This window comes from Bos grunniens, chromosome 15 (genome assembly GCF_055505025.1).
Source record: "Bos grunniens cultivar Pamir isolate PY7600 chromosome 15, Bosgru_T2T1.0, whole genome shotgun sequence".
NCBI classification, from domain to species: Eukaryota; Metazoa; Chordata; class Mammalia; order Artiodactyla; family Bovidae; genus Bos; species Bos grunniens.
The window spans coordinates 52,849,374-52,868,645 of record NC_141179.1 but is presented as its reverse complement, the minus strand read 5'-3'; the positions used below and the strand labels follow the sequence as shown (position 1 = coordinate 52,868,645).

Genomic DNA, 19,272 nt, shown 5'->3' with positions numbered 1-19,272 from the left:
AATTGTCTAGTATTGTCACTCTTAATACCTTAAAGATGTGCCAAAAAAAAACTTAATAAAATAAAGGGGAAAATCACATGATCACCTCAAAAACACAGGAAAAGCATATGACAAAATTCAGTACTCTCTTATGATAAAAATGCTCAGCAAATTAGGAATAGAAGGAAACTTCCTGAACGTGGTAAAAGGCATTTTTAAAAAACCTACATCATATATCATACTCACTGTTGAAAGACTGAAAGCTTTCCCTATCTAAGATAGGATCAGACAAGGATGCCCGCTTTCACCACTACTATTCACCACTGTGGTGAATGGGCCTCCCTTGTGGCTCAGCTGGTAAAGAATCCGCCTGCAGTGTGGGAGACCTGGATTCAATCCCTGGGTTGGAATGATCCCCTGGAGAAGGGCGAGGCTATTCACTCCAGTATTCTGGCCTGGAGAATTCCATGGACTGTATAGTCCATGGGTCGCAAAGAATTGGACAGGAATAAGTGACTTTCACTCATTCACCATTGTGCTGAACGTCCTGATCTGAGCAGTTAGGCAGGAAACAGAAATAGGAGGCACCAAAATGGAAAGAAAGAAGTAAAGGATATATTTGCACATGACATGATTATATATAAAAAACCTCATGCTGCTACTGCTACTAAGTCACTTCAGTCATGGCCGACTCTGTGCGACCCCAGAGATGGCAGCCCACCAGGCTCCCCCGTCCCTGGGATTCTCCAGGCAAGAACACTGGAGTGGATTGCCATTTCCTTCTCTAATGTATCAAAGTGAAAAGTGAAAGTGAAGTTGCTCAGTCGTGCCCGACTCTTAGCGACCCCATGGACTGCAGCCTACCAGGCTCCTCCATCCATGGGATTTTCCAGGCAAGAGTATTGGAGTGGGGTGCCATTGCCTTCTCTAAAAAACCCTATAGAATCCACAAAAGTCCTGGAGCTAGTAAATGAACTCAGCAAAAGTTGTAAATACAAAATCAAAACACAAAAATCTGTTATGTTTCTATACTTCATCAGTGAATTAACTGAAAGAAAATTATGAAAATAATTCGAGTTACAATAGTATTTGAAGAATAAATACCTAGAAATAAATTTAACCAAAACACAAAAGACTTGTACATTGAAAAATTATAAAACATTGCTGAAATTAAAGAAGACCCAAATAAATGGAAATAATAAATGTTTATGGATTAGAAGATTTCATATCTCTAATATTTCAGTATTCCCCAAAGCAATTTATAGATTCAGTGCTGCTGCTGCTAAGTCACTTCAGTTGTGTCCAACTCTTCATGACCCCATGGACTGCAGCCTACCAGGCTCCTCCGTCCATGGAATTTTCCAGGTAAGAGTACTGGAGTGGGGTGCCATTGCCTTCTCCGAGATTCAGTGCAATTCCGATCAAAATTCCAATGACCTTTTTTGCAGAAATGGAACAGCCAGTCCTCAAATTCATGTGGAACTACAAGGGATCCTGAAACATTGAAAAGGAAAAACAAAATTGGAGGACTCACACATCCCAGTTTTAAAACTTACTACAAAGCTATAATAGTTAAGAGTGTGGTGCTAGCATAAGGCTAGACATGTAAGAATTGAGAGTCCAGAAATAAGCTCAAACATCTGTGGCCAATTGATTTCCACAAGGTTGTCAAGGCCATTTGATAGAGAAAGAATAGTCTCTTCAACAAGAGGTGATAAAACAATAGCATAACCACATACAAAAGAATAAAGTTAAACCCCTTCCTCACTCCATATAAAAAAATTAACTCAAAATGGGCCAACAACCTAAAACTGTAAAATTATAGAAGAAAATACAGAAGTAAATCTTTGTGACCGCAGGTTTGCCAGTTTATTCTTAGAGTTAACATGAAAGCGCAGCAGCAAAAGACGATAGATAACTGAACTGGTGGGCTGCAGTCCATGAGGTCGCGGAGACTGAGCGACTTCACTTTCACTTTTCACTTTCATGCATTGGAGAAGGAAATGGCAACCCGATCCAGTGTTCTTGCCTGGAGAATCCCAGGGACAGGGGAGCCTGGTGGGCCGACGTCTGTGGGGTCGTACAGAGTCGGACACGACTGAAGTGACTTAGCAGCAGCAGCAGCAGCAGCATCAAATTACAAGTTTTTGTGCATCAAAGAACATTGTGGAAAATGTGAAAAAGGCCATAGAATGGGAGAAATATTTATAAATCATGTGCCTGTTAGGAATTTAATATTCAAAATATATAAATAACTTTTACAACTCAACACATAAAAGACAAATGACCCAATTTAAAAATGGGCAAAGGACTTGAATAGATATTTTTCCAAGGAAAATGTACACATTGTAAGATCCTAAGCACCATTTGTTATTCAGTTCAGTTCAGGTCAGTCGCTCAGTCGTGTCCGACTCTTTGCGACCCCATGAATCGCAGCACGCCCAGGCCTCCCTGTCCATCACCAACTCCTGGAGTTCACCCAGACTCACATCCATCGAGTCAGTGATGCCATCCAGCCATCTCATCCTCTGTCATCCCCTTCTCCTCCTGCCCCCAATCTCGCCCAGCATCAGAGTCTTTTCCAATGAGTCAACTCTTTACATGAGGTGGCCAAAGTACTGGAGTTTCAGCTTTAGCATCATTCCTTCCAAAGAAATCCCAGGGCTGATCTCCTTCAGAATGGACTAGTTGGATCTCCTTGCAGTCCAAGGGACTCTCAAGAGTCTTCTCCAACACCACAGTTCAAAAGCATCAGTTCTTCGATGCTCAGCTTTCTTCACAGTCCAACTCTCACATCCATACATGACCACTGGAAAAACCATAGCCTTGACTAGACGAACCTTTGTTGGCAAAGTAATGTCTCTGCTTTTGAATATGCGATCTAGTTTGGTCATAACTTGCCTTCCAAGGAGTAAGTGTCTTTTAATTTCATGACTACAGTCACCATCTGCAGTGATTTTGGAGCCCAAAAAAATAAAGTCAGCCACTGTTTCCACTGTTTCCCCATCTATTTCCCATGAAGTGATGGGACCAGATGCCATGATCTTTGTTTTCTGAATGTTGAGCTTTAAGCCAACTTTTTCACTCTCCACTTTCACTTTCATCAAGAGGCTTTTGAGTTCCTCTTCACTTTCACCGCCATAAGGGTGGTGTCATTTGCACATCTGAGGCTATTGATATTTCTCCCAGCAATCTTGATTCCAGCTTGTGCTTCTTCCAGCACAGCGTTTCTCATGATGTACTCTGCGTATAAGTTGAATAAGCAGGGTGACCATATACAGCCTTGACATACTCCTTTTCCTATTTGAAACCAGTCTGTTGTTCCATGTCCAGTTCTGACTGTTGCTTCCTGACCTGCATACAGGTTTCTCAAGAAGCAGGTCAGGTGGTCTGGTATTCCCATCTCTTTCAGAATTTTCCACAGTTTATTGTGATCCACACAGTCAAAGACTTTGGCATAGTCAATGAAGCAGAAATAGATGTTTTTCTGGAAGTCTCTTGCTTTTTCCATGATCCAGCGGATGTTGGCAATTTGATCTCTGGTTCCTCTGCCTTTTCTAAAACCAGCTTGAACATCTGGAAGTTCGGGGTTCACGTATTGCTGAAGCCTGGCTTGGAGAATTTTGAGCATGACTTTACTAGTGTGTGAGATGAGTGTAATTGTGCAGTAGTTTGAGCATTCTTTGGCATTGCCTTTCTTTGGGATTGGAATGAAAACTGACCTTTTCCAGTCCTATGGCCATTGCTAACTTTTCCAAATTTGCTGGCATATTGAGTGCAGCACTTTCACAGCATCATCTTTCAGGATGTGAAATAGCTCAACGGGAATTCCATCACCTCCACTAGCTTTGTTCATATTGATGCTGTCTAAGGCCCACTCGACTTCACATTCCAGGATGTCCGGCTCTAGGTGAGTGATCACACCGTCGTGATTATCTGGGTCGTGAAGATCTTTTTTGTCCAGTTCTTCCATTAGTTATTGGAGAAATGTAAATGAAAAGCAAAAGCACAATGAAATACCACTTCCTACCTAGTAGGATAGCGTTAATAATTAAAACAACACACATATAATAGTAAATGTTAGCAGGGATGTGGTAAAATTATAAACCTTGTACGTTATAGGAATGTAAAATGGTGTAGCCACTGTGGAAAACAGTTCAGTAATTCCTCAAAAAGTGAGACAGAGTTACCATATGACACTTCCACTTTTTTTGAAAACAAATGTTTAAACAAAAAAATTGTACAAAAATGTTCATAGCAGTGTTATTCATAGTGAAGTCATTCAGTTGTGTCCGACTCTTAGCAACCCCATGGACTGTAGCCTACGAGGCTCCTCCATCCAAGGGATTTTCCAGGCAAGAATACTAGAGTGGGTTGCCATTTCCTTCTCCAGGAGATAATAGCCAAAATTGTAAATACCCTAAATGTCAATCAACTGGTGATTAGATAAATAAAATACAGTTTATCCATACTATGGAATATTATTTGTTCATAAAAAGGAATGAACTACTGATATATCATATAACACATGTCCCACAGAATAAAAGAATACAAACAGCTATTACCATATAAAAAAGATGTTTTTATGGGCTAAGTTGTATCCCCTAAAATTCATATGTGGAAGTCCTAACCTCTGGTACCTCAGAATGTGACTGTTCTTGGATATCAGGCCTTTAAAGAGGTTAAGTAAAATGAGGTCATACAGATGAGCTCTAATCCAATATGACTGGTGTTCATAGAAGGTTAGAGTGCGAATAGGCACAAAGGGAAGTCCACATAAGACACCAGGAAAAGACGATCATCTGCAAGCCAAGGAAAGAGGCCCTCAGAAGAAACCACCCCTGCCAACACATTGATCTTGGGCTTCTAGCCTCCAGAACTGTGAGGAAACAGAATTACCTTGTTTAAGCCACCTCCTCTATGATCCTTTGTCATGGAAGCCCTAGGAAACTAGTACAGATGCTTAAATTTACTATTAATCAAAGAATTGGAAATTAAAATCACTATGAGATTCTATTTTACACTTATAAGATTGACAAAAATTGAGAAGAATGATTGTTGATGAGAATATGGATTAACAGAAGCTTGTATACTGCCCTGAGGGGTACAGATTGATATATCCAATTTCAACACATTTGGCGTTATCTAGTCAATTTAAAGATGCACTTAGCTTATGACTCAGTAGTTCTACTTCTTAGAATATAACATAGAGAAACTCTGGCCCCAGAGTGGGTACCAGAAGACTTTGAGATATTGTTCATAGCAACTTCCTTTGTCAGATTAGAAAAAGCTAGAAATAACTGTCCACCACCAGTGAGATGAATAATGGAATACCATATAGCAATAAAAATGAAAGCTCTGTAGGCACATGCATTAATATGGATGAGATTCACAAATATGATGTTAAGCAAATTGCAAAACAAGGACCTACTGTATAGCACAGGGAACTGTACTCAGTATAGTAACCTATAATGGAGAAGAATCTGAAAAAGAATGTGTATGTGTATGTATAGCTAAATCACTTTGCTTTAGCACTTGGAACTAACACAACATTGTAAATTAATGATAACTTCAATTTTTAGAAAAGCAACTTGCAAAGAATACACACACATTTATACAGCATTCAGAAACATCCAAGAAAACAGTATAATTTTGAGATATATCATATGTAATAACACTGTTAAAAGGAAATTTAAAAAGAAGAGCACAGTAAAATTTAGTAAAATGGTTATATCTAGAGGAGCATGCATTCATAGAGGGGCAGATAGTCCCCCAAAGGAGTAAAAAGTGCTTCTGGATGTTGAGGGGTTGTTTGCCAAAAGAATCTTATATGTTACAATGGGCCACAGTACATAAATATATAACATATACTTGTGATATTAAAATGTAATCAAAGAGGGCAACTAGGGGGAAAATGTCTTAAAGGGGTCCTTGGATTGGGGAATGGGAGAGATTCCTCAACTTAAAAAAAAATTTAAAAAAGGAAAGGTTGAACATGCCTTAGGAAGTAAGGTGGGAATGTAATAAGGAGAGGATGTATAGATTTCTACTGTAATGGTAATGTTTTATTTAATCTCAATGGTGGATACGGAGGTGTTCTTTAACAGCTGTTTATTGAATACTACTTTAGACAGAAGTCATTGTGCTATTTGCTGAAGGTTACATGAGTAACGAGATTGAAGGCTGGATCTCAGTTGTTACAAGGAGTGACTGAAGGAAGCAGAAAGGGAAAGATTACAAAGGGAATGAAGAAACTTTTGAAAATGAGGGATATGTCCATTATCTTGATTGTGATGATTTTTACAGATACATAGGAAAGTTAAAATTTATCAAAATATACACTTTAAATATGTACAGATTATTGTATGTATGTCAGTTATACTTCAGTAACACTTTTACAGAGAGAAAAATAGGCCATATATCCTAGAAAAAATGAAAATTTATTTTCACACAGAAGCTTACACACAAATGTTCAGAGTAGCTTTTAGGCATAATAGTTGAAAACTGGAAGCTCCTTAAATGACCTTCAGTGAGTGAAGGACCAAAATAAATGGTGGTGTTTCCATACTATGAAGTACTACTCAGCAATAAAAAGGAGTGAACTCCTTTTTGATACATGCAACAAATTGGATGAACTTGAAGGAAAGTATGCTGAATGAAAATAGACTTCCCTAGTGGTCCAGTGGTTAAGATTCCACACTTCCACTACGAGGGGCATGGGTTTGATCCCTGATTGAAGAACTAAGATCCCTCATGTTATGCCATGCAGCCAAAAACATATACCAAAAGGTATATGGTGCATGATTCCATTATGTAATATTTGTGAAATAGTATATTTATAGAAATAGAGAACAGATAAGCAGTTGCCAGGAATTAGGGATGAGGAGAGTAGAAGGAAGGGACTTTCCAGGTAGTTCAATGGTAAAGAATCTAAAGTTCAGGAGATGCAAGTTCAATCCCTGGATGAGGAAGATCCCCTGGAGAAGGAAATGACAACCCACTCCAGTATTCTTGCCTGGGAAATCCCATAGACAGAGGAGCCTGGGAGGCTACAGTCCATGAGATGGCAAAAAAGTCAGATGCGACTTAGTCACTAAACAAACAAAGTAGAGGGAAGTATTATGGAATAGCACAAGGGAGTCATGTGGCAGTGGTTCAGTTAAATATCTTGATTGGGATAGTGGTTGCATGAAGTTATACATGTGATAAAATTGTAGAAACCTTTACACACACATATCCCCAAATGAGTGCATATATTAATATAACTGGTGACATCTAAATAAGCTTTATGTTTTGTACCAGTGTCAATTTCCTGATTTTCACATTTACTGTATTTATGCAAGATGCTAACACTGGGAGGTGCACAGGATCTCTTTGCAACTTCCTTTCAAAATGAATTGTTCGAGAGAGACCAGTTACTAACCCGGTGACTCTATTGTACAGGTCTGGTTTTCCATGTACTTCTCCTACTCACTTTAAAAAAACAAAACATAGTGGCTGTACTAGTTTGCATTCCCACCAACAGTGTAAGAGAGTTCCCTTTTCTCCACACCCTCTCCAGCATTGATTGCTTATAGACTTTTGGATTGCAGCCATTCTGACTGGCGTGAAATGGGACCTCATAGTGGTTTTGATTTGCATTTCTCTGATAATGAGTGATGTTGAGCATCTTTTCATGTGTTTGTTAGCCATCTGTATGTCTTCTTTGGAGAAATGTCTATTTAGTTCTTTGGCCCATTTTTTGATTGGGTCATTTATTTTTCTGGAATTGAGCTGTAGGAGTTGCTTGTATATTTTTGAAATTAGTTGTTTGTCAGTTGCTTTATTTGCTATTATTTTCTCCCATTCTGAAGGCTGTCTTTTCACCTTGCTTATAGTTTCCTTTGTTGTGCAGAAGCTTTTAAGTTTAATTAGGTCCCATTTGTTTATTTTTGCTTTTATTTCCAATATTCTGGGAGGTGGGTCATAGAGGATCCTGCTGTGATGTATGTCGGAGAGTGTTTTGCCTATGTTATCCTCTAGGAGTTTTATAGTTTCTCTGATCTTATGTTTAGATCTTTAATCCATTTTGAGTTTATTTTTGTGTATGGTGTTAGAAAGTGCTCTAGTTTCATTCTTTTACAAGTGGTTGACCAGTTTTCTCAGCACCACTTGTTAAAGAGATTGTCTTTAATCCATTGTATATTCTTGCCTCCTTTGTCAAAGATAAGGTGTCCATGTGTGCGTGGATTTATCTCTGGGCTTTCTATTTTGTTCCATTGATCTATATTTCTGTCTTTGTGCCAGTACCATACTGCCTTGATGACTGTGGCTTTGTAGTAGAGCCTGAAGTCAGGCAGGTTGATTCCTCCAGTGTGGAGATTCCTTAAAAAACTGGAAATAGAACTGCCTTATGATCCAGCAATCCCACTGCTGGGCATACACACTGAGGAAACCAGAATTGAAAGAGACACGTGTACCCCAATGTTCATCGCAGCACTGTTTATAATAGCCAGGACATGGAAGCAACCTAGATGTCCATCAGCAGATGAATGGATAAGAAAGCTGTGGTACATATACATAATGGAGTATTACTCAGCCATTAAAAAGAATACATTTGAATCAGTTCTAATGAGGTGGATGAAACTGGAGCCTATTATACAGAGTGAAGTAAGCCAGAAAGAAAAACACCAATACAGTATACTAACACATTTATATGGAATTTAGAAAGGTGGTAACAATAACCCTGTATACGAGACAGCAAAAGAGACACTGATGTATAGAACAGTCTTTTGGACTCTGTGGGAGAGGGAGAGGGTGGGATGATTTGGGAGAATGGCATTGAAATACATATAATATCATATATGGAACGTGTCGCCAGTCCAGGTTCGATGCACGATACTGGATGCTTGGGGCTGGTGCACTGGGACGACCCAGAGGGATGGTATGGGGAGGGAGGAGGGAGGAGGGTTCAGGATGGGGAACACATGTATACCTGTGGTGGATTCATTTCGATATTTGGCAAAACCAATACAATATTGTAAAGTTTAAAAATAAAAATAAAAAGAATATTCAAAAAAATAAAATAAAATAAAAAAATAAAAAAACAAAACAGTGCTTCTTGGGAAAATGGCACTGATTCTAGATCTGGGACATAAAATATTTAAGGTAAACATTAAATAATTAGTCATAATGGAAAGCAAGGAGACTATCAAAAACTACTAGGTCATCTCCAGGGACTCAAGATATGATCTTGTTAGCCAAAGATGGGATTATTTTAGCATTGATAATCATAGCAGTAGATTGAAATAATCAAATATTTTTAAATCCATGACTTTAATAAATAATAATTTATTAAAGCTATAATTGATCATTCATTTGAGGTTACTAGGGAAACAGACCAATTTGAAAACTAGATAATCAAGGGAAGAGGCAAGTGTTTATCCTGTCTTATACGAAATCAGCCTCAAGGTAACTAAATAATTGAGTTTGAAAGTTTCTCTTATAGAAGTATTCTAGCTAATAAATGAAAAAGGAATGATGGAACCCTTGATAAAGTGATAGAAACATAGAAAACTCTCTAGTTCTTGCAGCCCCTAATGTCTAGGCATTTATCATCGTAGGTCTGTTCTATTCATTTCCTAGGGTTACTATCGGAGAAGGCAATGGCACTCCACTCCAGTACTCTTGCCTGGAAAATCCCATGGACGGAGGAGCCTGGTAGGCTACAGTCCATGGGGTCGCTAAGAGTCGGACACGACTGAGCAACTTCACTTTCACTTTTCACTTTCCTGCATTGGAGAAGGAAATGGCAACCCACTCCAGTGTTCTTGCCTGAAGAATCCCAGGGACGGGGGAGCCTGGTAGGCTACCGTCTATGGGGTCACACAGAGTTGGACACGACTGAAGTGACTTAACATAGCATAGCATAGGGTTACTATACAAATTACCATAGGGGATGACTTAAAATGACTGACATTTATTCCCTCTCAGTTCTGGAAGCCAGAAGTCAGAAGTGAAAGTGTCAACAAGGCTGCACTCCCACCAAAGGCTTTAGAGGATAATCGGTTTCTTACCTCTTTCAGCTTCTGATAGCTTCAGACTTTTGTTTGTCTGTGGTCACATCACTCCAGTCTCTGCCTCTTGTCTCACTGGCTCCTCTTCTGTGTTTCCTTCTGTTTGTCTTTTATAATATCACTTATCATTACTTTCAGAGACCAACCACAGAATCCAGAATATTTCCTAGTCTCAAAATCCATAATAATTATATCTGCAATGGACGTTTTTCCAAATGAGGTAGCATTGACATGTTCAGTGCCAAGGGCAGGGGTCTGTCTTTTGGAGAGCCACCATTCGTTCAGCCCACTACAGCTGTTAACGGCAAAAAGAGGCAAGTCAGAGGCAAGCCTCCTCACAGAAATAAACACCACCTTGCCAAAAAATAAAACAATAAATGTGAATGCAGTGAAACATCAACTTACAGGACACACAAGAAATAGAACACTACAAGGATGGAGTGAGCAAAATTCAGACTATGGGAAACTACAGAACAAAAACTCAGTTTCTTCAGCGGGTAAATTGCAAGTGAGGTGGGTGAGGGAGATGGAGGAAGAAACATATGTGATTTTTTTTTGGGGGGGAGGGTGCGCCACACCATGTGCCATGTGGGATCTCAGTTCCCTGATCAGGGATCAGACCTGCAGCCTCTGCACTGTAGCATGGATTCTTAGCCACTGTATTTCCAAGGAAGTCCCAAGAATCTATATATGAAAAGAAGCCTAAGCAACATCATCCATATGCTCTGTAGGAACCTTATTGTGATCCTAATGTGAAAAACTTTAAAAAATATGAACAAAAAATTAAAGTTACTGTTTTATAATGTTCATTGTACATTTTAATATACGTTTTCTAAAGTCTGTCTTTTAGATGTTACACTGAAATATTTATAGGTAACATAATATGTCTAGGACTTCCTTCAGTTTAATAGAAGGTGGAAGGGGTAGGTGGATTTTAGATGAAACAAAAATTGGTGTGTTTTGGAAGTTGGTTGATAGTATGTGGGGACACATTATAGTGTTTTCTTTTTAAAATATTCCATACCAAAAAGTTAAAATTTTTAAAAAGATTAATACCTCCCTCTTGAAAGGAAGGAAGTTGTATTTGTTGTGCTTCAGGGTTTTGGTTTAGCAACCAGAGGATGATCCTCTTAGCTTTTTCTGCATGGTGACTAGTGAGGCTGTGTCTCAGGACTGTATCAGGAGCTTTCTCAGTTATTCTAGCTTAAAGCTGGAATCCAGGAAAAGAAAAAACACATTTCCCTTTAAGAATATGTTTATTCAGCCAGCCTTCCCTGACCATGTATTTCCAATCACTCCTCCCTCCACCCCACCCCGGAGTCTGAATTAAATAGCACTTGCGCTCTCCTGGTGCCTTCTATGTACTTTGTTAGCGTATTTTAATTGTGTAATCTGTTTAATTGTCCGAGTTTCTAGATTATAAATTCCTTGAAGATACTAACTTTGTTTATTCATATTTATTCCTCTGTGTATAACCCCTTCTCTGCTGCGTTTAATATTAGGCCTGGTAAATTCTCTCAGTAAATGGTTGTTGAACGAAGGGGAGGGAAACAATAGAGAATTGGGATGTATTGGTAAGTAAAATACAAAATATACCTCCTACTTTCTCCATCTCCTGAATGAATTCTTTTCCCAGGTCTACTAAAGTATAGCCAAAGACTGCTGTAAACTTTATTTCCTTCTTCTGCCCATCTTCTGGCAGAGGTCTAATGAGCTTTAGCAGGTGAAAGACAAGTCAAGGGTAAGCAGTGTAGCAAACAAGAAACTGGATTTCTGTACAATCAAATGTTGTTGGTTTCTACTCTTTCCCAGGGAATATAGCAGTGAACTCTTTTTTAGAGGGCTCTCTTTCAGTGCTATTTGTTTTGCTAGTTTCTGTGTATCAAAATTTCTCTTCTCTGTAAAGTACTGTCTAGTCTGTTCTTCTTGGTATGCTTTAAGATGGTAATTGGATATAACTTCCTTAGAAATGTGGCGAGAAGTACTAGAAAAATACTGTTTTGTGTTGTGTACAAGGTTATCTGGCAGTTTCCTAGTAGATGGCAGTCTCCATAAAGCAAACTTTAAGAGGCCTTTAAAACTTTAGAACTGGTTTAGAAAAAACTGATGTGCTTCCCTGTTTGCATCTACCTATCCCCGTTCAAAAGAATAACATCTTGTGTAATAGCCATCTTTCTGCAGTCTTAAAATAGTACATATTGTCTAGTCCCCAAATCTGGGCTAGTTTCTAACCTAGTACTTTCCATATTTAGATTCTTGAGAAAATGGGGCACAAGGATAACAACTGTTATCCAAAATGAAGGGCTTCCCTGGTGGCTGGGGCTCCACACTTCCATTGCAGGAGGCCCAGTTTTCAATCCCTGGTCAGGGAAATGGATCCCACATGCTCAACTAAGACCTGATGCAGCCAAATAAATAAATAAAAATTTTAAAAATAAATGAAATGAAAAAAATTGTAATTATCATTTCTTTTTGACCACGTAGTACTGGATGATTTATCATTTTTGAAAACTACAGAAAAAACCCTAAATTTAAAAAATGCAATTATTGAACATTTTAACCTTAAAGATATTTTATTTTCTCTTTAGGTGGTACGAGACTATAATCTTCAGCTGTTTTTACAAGAGAATGCTGTGTTTCACAAACCCCAGCCCTTCCAGTTCCAGCCTTGTGACAGTGATACTGTAAGGGAATTCCAGATTTTCATTTTATTTGTTTTTAAGCTATGTTTGTGCTTCAATAACTATTCTCTTTGGAATAGACAGACAAAAAAGACTGAGTATATCTCAATTTTATAACAAAACTGTAAGGGTGCCAAGAAACTGTGACATTCCTTTCTAAAATATGACTGACACACCCAACATCTTTATGCTAACAACTTTCTACTTAGTAGGGTTAAATTATAGAACAAGTTACTGGAAATCTGAAAACTGAACTGAGGGAAGAAGAGAAAAATATTCAATAAATTTTTTTCAATTCAGATGTAAATTTATACTTTCTATTTATGAAATTCTTCACATGTATACTCTTCTGAAGAAACCAATGGTTTTTAACTAGAATGGAATTAATAAATAGAATAATGAATATGTGTATACAAATATTTTACTGGGTTTGTTTAAAAATTATAGGCCCTTTCAGATTTCAGATTTCTTAGGCTATGGAAGTATTAACACAAATGCCAATGTAACACGAATGGCAATGTATAAAAAGCAAACATTAATCATATACTTTTATCCTTGAGTTTGCTCTATGAAAAATGATAGCCATTTTGTAATTAAAAAAAAAAAAGAACCAGAATACTAATTTAATAACATTTTTTCAAAGGTATTTTACTTCTGTAAGGTAAGAAAGCACATATCTACCACATTCTCTCAATGCAGGTAAGCCAAGAGGGAAGTTAAGTTATGTTGGTAAAGTCTCTGGTAAACTTAGAATCAAGACCAGGGGAGTTTATGATACCAGAGTTTAATGGTATCAGTTTAATAGAAACCTTTGCTGGAGGTGTCTTCATTACTTTTCCTACTAAATTTAAAGCCCTGTTAGTGGCTATATAAAGGAATGTAGGAAATCAGGATTTCCCGCTAGATTATTAACCCTTGCCCTTAGTAGTGCCTTTTTTAATCTATCAGCTTTTGCTTAACGACTCAGAGACATTGTCCTGAGGATACCGGGTATGGACAAGTTTGTCAAGCTTGACTTAAAATTGTGACCCATTTGAGATTATTTTACCTTTTCCCAGTTTCCTCAGGAAAATGAGGCTGATAGGGACTCATCTCACTCATCTGAAGTCCCATGACAACCCTGAATCCTTCTTTGTTTCTAAACGCTGTGCTAAATGTTCTTAGCTCTGTGTCCCTGTTTGCCTTACAATTCTAACTCTATGCTGTTTTCTGTCCTTGTGCAATCTGTACTGGGCAGAGTTTAAAAGCTGCCCAGCTGGTGGATATTGAGTTCTCCCCTGTCAGTGCTCTGAGAATGAGCATAGCTGAGGTATTTGGGGGTATGGGTCAGGGGTGGGAGGGATGGGGTATGTGGGTTTGCATGTTAAAAGAAGGGTGGGACCTGGTACTGGGATGAAAGTTATAAATATATGTGTAAGGGGCTACTGAATGAATAAGCTGGGGCTTTTCCTTTTCCCTTATAAATTAGGGATTTCTTTTCTTATTTATAGTAAAAAGATTGAGCTTCTCATTTGTCATCTTGTCTGAAGCATCTTAGTTTTCCTCAATAGGAGTGCTGGAAAGAACCTTAGAACTAATCTTACCTTTATTAAAGAGGAAACTGAAGCCTAAAAAGGAAAAGAGAGTTGTCCAGAGTCATACAGTGAATTAATGACACATTGACATCCTAATTGCAGTTTAATGTTCTTTCTAAATGCTACTGTGTTTTCAGGGAAGAAATGTTCAGCACTTGGGGAGCAATTAATCTTTTCATAATGGAAAACGATAAATGCTCACACATTTATAAAAATCATCCCAGATTGTCAACTGTTGAAAGTTTTAGAATAATCATTTTGAAAATGTTTTTACCTGTAAAATTTGTTGTATATACTTTTTGTTTTGTTTTAGATTAAGTATTCATATTGCCCCCAAAAAATAAAATCCCAAGTAATTGTTTTTACCCAGCATAGACTAGTACTGTTCTTTTATATGAGAACGGAACCATTGTTTCCGTTGCTTTTCTGGTTTCCTCTTGGAGTTGGTAGCACTAAGCCTGTCACAGAGTGGACAGCACCAGTCACTGCCCCATCAATTTACTTCTCCTGTTGGGTAAATGTAGGGCATGTAGGAAGGACTAATTGCCACTATCTTCTGTTGTGTTTCTGAAATTGCTATTGTTCCTATCCTCTTCTGGAGCACATTTCAGTGCAACAGACATTGAGTTCCTACTGTATCTATCTGAGTGCCAATCATGCAGACAGATGCTGAGGATAGCTTCTACATGTGAAGAGCCCAAACTCAAGAAGTTCACTGACATGTACACAAATAAGTAAAATATAATCAGGCAAGTGCTGTACCTGACAGAATGCTCTTGGTGTCCATTGATGAGTACAGTTAATGCATCCTGATGTGGTATAATTTTTTTTTTTACAAATTTATAGAGACATTTACATATCATATAATTCACCCATTTCAAGTGTATTATTCACTGGTTTTTAGTAAATATACCAAATTGTACAACCAGCATCACAAATAAGTTTTAGAACATTTTCATGACCCCAGTAAGATCCCTCATGTCCATTTACTGTTAATCCATATTCCCATCCCCCTGTGCAGGCAACCTCTAATCTATTTTCTTTCTTGATAGGTTTACCTTCTCTAGACATTTCATATAAATTGAACCATACAATACGTGGTCTCTTATGTCTTGCTTCTTTCACTTAGCAAGTTTTTGAGGTTCATCTTTGTCTTAGAATGTATCGACAGTTTGTTCCTTTTTATTGCTGAATAGTATTCCACACACTACATATTGTTTATCTGTTAATCAGTGATAGAAATTTAGGTTATTACCCACTTTTGGCTATCATCAGTAATGCTAATATTAACATTTGTGTACAAGTTAATGTATGAATATGTTTTCATTACTCTTGAGTTGCTGAATCAATCGTATGGTAACTTATGTTTAACTTTTTAAGAAATTGCCAGACTTTTCCAAAGTGGCTACCATTTTGTGTTTCTGCCTGCCATTGTATGTGTGTTTTGTTTCTTTGTATCTTCACTGCCATTTGTTATCATCTGTCTCTTTGCTTATAGTCATCCTAGAGGATATAAAATAGAATCTCATTGCAGTTTTGATATGCATTAACCTAATGACTGATGATATTGAATATCTTCTTATGACTTATTAGTGATTCATATATTTACTTTGATAAAATGTCTGTTCAGATCTTTAGTTTTTTTTTTTTTTATCAGATTGTGTGTCTTCTTAATATGGATTAGATCTTAAAGGTGAATTGAAATTTACTCTGCAGGATTGGGAAAAAAAACATGCTGGGAAGTGAAAATAATAATTGAAAATAATAAAAATAATAAGTGACATTCACTGAAGGTTTATTTCATGTTAGACATTTTTCTAATTGAATTCCTTGAATTAACTCATTTAATCCTCTCAACAATCCTATATTTTAGGTGCTTTTTTTAATCTTCATAGTTTAGGAAGCTGTGTTTAAGAAATTTGCTCAAGATCACTCAGCTAATAAGTATTAGAGCCAGAAAAGCTTGAAAATGCATTACGGTATTTGAAATAGCAAGTAGGTTTGGTATGGTGAAGGAGTTGAACAACACTGTAAATGCAGGTTGCAGCCAGATTTTGTGTTTGAGTTTTACATATGATAACTATGGAACCTTTTCACGTATGACAGCCATGTGGTAATTGCAAACAAGTTCCCTCTGCAGGACAGTATTGTTCCTTTATTTTACTTTGGATTTTGTAATTTATGTTAGGAACTTTGAATCCTTATGGATTTAACACATTCATTTTTATTCACCCAATAGATATTTATTGCATATAATTTGTATATGCCCTTGCCTTAAATAGAGAAGAGTAGTCAATAAATATTTGATTTAGATAAGTTAAATTTAGGAAAGCTATATGACTTTTAAAGTCAACATCATGATTAAATGTAACTTATTTTCTTCTGAAAAGTTTCTAATATAAACTATTTCAGATTCCAATATTTTCCCTACAAAAGCAAAAAATGTACAGTTGAAAACAGTCACAATATTAACCACTGGGATTTAGTTAAGGGTTGAAAGTATTACATTTCTTGTTTTTTGTTTTTTGGTGTTTTGTTTTGTTTTGTTTTGTTTGGCTTAATCTTTTTTTATCTGCTAGTACATCAAAATTCCTTTTCATTTTATTTTAATATATGATTATTTTAAGTCATGTTTTAGAGTGATATACCAAAGGGAACTGGCCAAAATTATTTTCTAAAGTCACAATGATCTATACTATACAGCCATAGAATTAAATTAGGAATCTTAGTTTAACCTTAAGATGATGATAAGTGACAGTGATCAGTGGCAAGTTCCATCTGATGTAGTAATTTAGTAGCTGGCTCATGGTTAATACTGAAAGATTTATATGTCTCTGTTTCCATATAGAATTGCTGATTTCCAAGGTATCCCTTCTTTGTATCTCCTGGTATCAGATGACCTGAAAGGCAAAAATCTTTCTAGAAATAATAAAGTTCATCTTTCTTCACTTAAATGAAAGTTTTTAGTATAAGATTGTTCTAAGAAGGATATGAAATGTACCCTAAAATTCCCCCCCAAAAAAATAAGGATAAATGTAAATTCTGTGAGAGAGATTTTACAAGTACATTTATCAGAATCTCTGTGTTTAAAGTCATTCAGCTGTCACATGGGTGATAACTTTGTGTTAGAGATTCATGCAGGTGTTGTACAATGAGAAATCATGGGCTTTGGAGTCAAATCCTAGCTATGCTATGTGCTGGCTGTATTTATTTACATATTTATATATATTTAACCTCTGTGATTCAGCTTCCTTATATGAAATGACTGTACTTTATTGAGTTTGAAAATTAGATTTGACTCAATGCCTGGCACATAGTAGATAGAAAATAAATGTTAACAGCCTTTTTTCTCCTATCCTCAAGACAAGCATGTTTCTTTTCTTTTTTTTTTTTTTAGGTTGTGCCACAAATTACTATGGGAAATACTTAAATATAAAATATAGAAGACATTACCAAGATAATGAAATATAATAACACTTTGTAGTCATGGCCTCCAGTTTTCAACTCCCTTACTGAGTTGATCACTGGAAGTTCCTTGGGATTTTCTCTCCTGTTTTATTCTACAAAGGATAACTCACCAACCTCTCAGCAGTTTTTAAGGCTAAGAGGCAATATGTCTGGAATAAAAAGTAGCTAATAGTTACTGTCCATTCTTATTCCTCTTAAAAGTACATGACTTGCTCTGCTCAGCACCTCTCTGCCCTACATACATCTCAGTGTGTCTCCCTTCCATTATCAGAACTAGTGTTGTGTACACTTAGGGAGCATTTCCTCACATCTTGTGACAAAGGACAAAATTAACCTGGGAAAGAATACAAGAAACATGCATGTCCACAAAACTTAGATAAGTATGATCTATACAAGCAGGCAGTGGTTCAGTGGTAAAAAATCCGCCTGCAACGCAGGAGATACGGATTCAATTCCTGGGTAGGGAAGAGCCCCCGGAGTAGGAAATGGCAAATCACTCCAGTATTCTTGCCTGATAAATCCCATGGACAAAGGAGCGTGTCAGGCCACAGTTCATGGGGTCACAAAGAGTCAGACATGGCTGAAGCAGCTGCACACACAGCACACACACAAGCAGGAAAACCTTAAGGGAACATTTCCCTCGAACTTCCTGGTGGGGATGAGAGGACCCTTTCCTGTTTACCTTCTCTGAACTACAAATAATAAAATCTTCACAGAAACGATGAAAAAAAGAAAAGAGCTGACAATTAATTTCCAATATATGATCTTTTCCTATTATTTAAAATGCTACTTCTGACATTTAATTCCACCTTCTATAGGTTAACAGTTATATTAAATAAGACAACCGCTTGCTGTAATTAGAATTTTGCATATTAAAGTTTCACTTAAGTGGGGCAATTTTTGCATCTATTTAAAAATAAGTATTAGCAAAAATGTCCTTGTCTGGACTTCCCTGGTGGTCTATTGGCTAAGACTTAGTGCTCCCACTGCAAGGGACCTGGGTTCCATCCCTAGTCAGAGAACTAGATCTACCATGCCGCAACTAAAAGATCCCATGTGCCTCAACTAAGACCCAACACAGCCAAATAAATAAATATATTTTAAATGCCCTTGTCTATAAAAACATCTATATGTGATCAATATATCATGCAAAGCATTTACCTGAAAATTCTCACTGTTACAAGTGGCTCTTGCTGTTGATGGGAATCTTACATTACATTTAGCATTGACTCATCAGAGAAGGCGATGGCACCCCACTCCAGTACTCTTGCCTGGAAAATCTCATGGCTGGAGGAGCCTGGTAGGCTGCAGTCCATGGGGTCGCTAAGAGTCGGACACGACTGAGCGACTTCCCTTTCACTTTTCACTTTCATGCATTGGAGAAGGAAATGGCAACCCACTCCAGTGTTCTTGCCTGGAGAATCCCAGGGATGGGGGAGCCTGGTGGGCTGCTGTCTCTGGGGTTGCACAGAGTTGGACACGACTGAAGTGACTTAGCAGCAGCAGCAGCATCAA

At 37.5% G+C, this 19,272-nt stretch overlaps 1 protein-coding gene across 5 annotated transcripts in view; it reads left to right on the top strand.

The window, feature by feature from the left end:
• The window catches only part of FCHSD2 (FCH and double SH3 domains 2), a 244,156-nt gene that overhangs the window by 174,465 nt on the left and 50,419 nt on the right, over nucleotides 1-19,272 (top strand). For all 5 annotated transcript variants that reach the window (XR_015142154.1, XM_086340652.1, XM_086340649.1 and 2 more), the window contains exon 10: nucleotides 12,623-12,718. Coding sequence is in view for 4 of the 5 variants with exons in the window: in XM_086340652.1 (XP_086196778.1) it covers nucleotides 12,623-12,718 (96 nt within the window). In the remaining variant the exon portion in view is untranslated. The remainder of the gene's footprint in view (nucleotides 1-12,622; nucleotides 12,719-19,272) is intronic.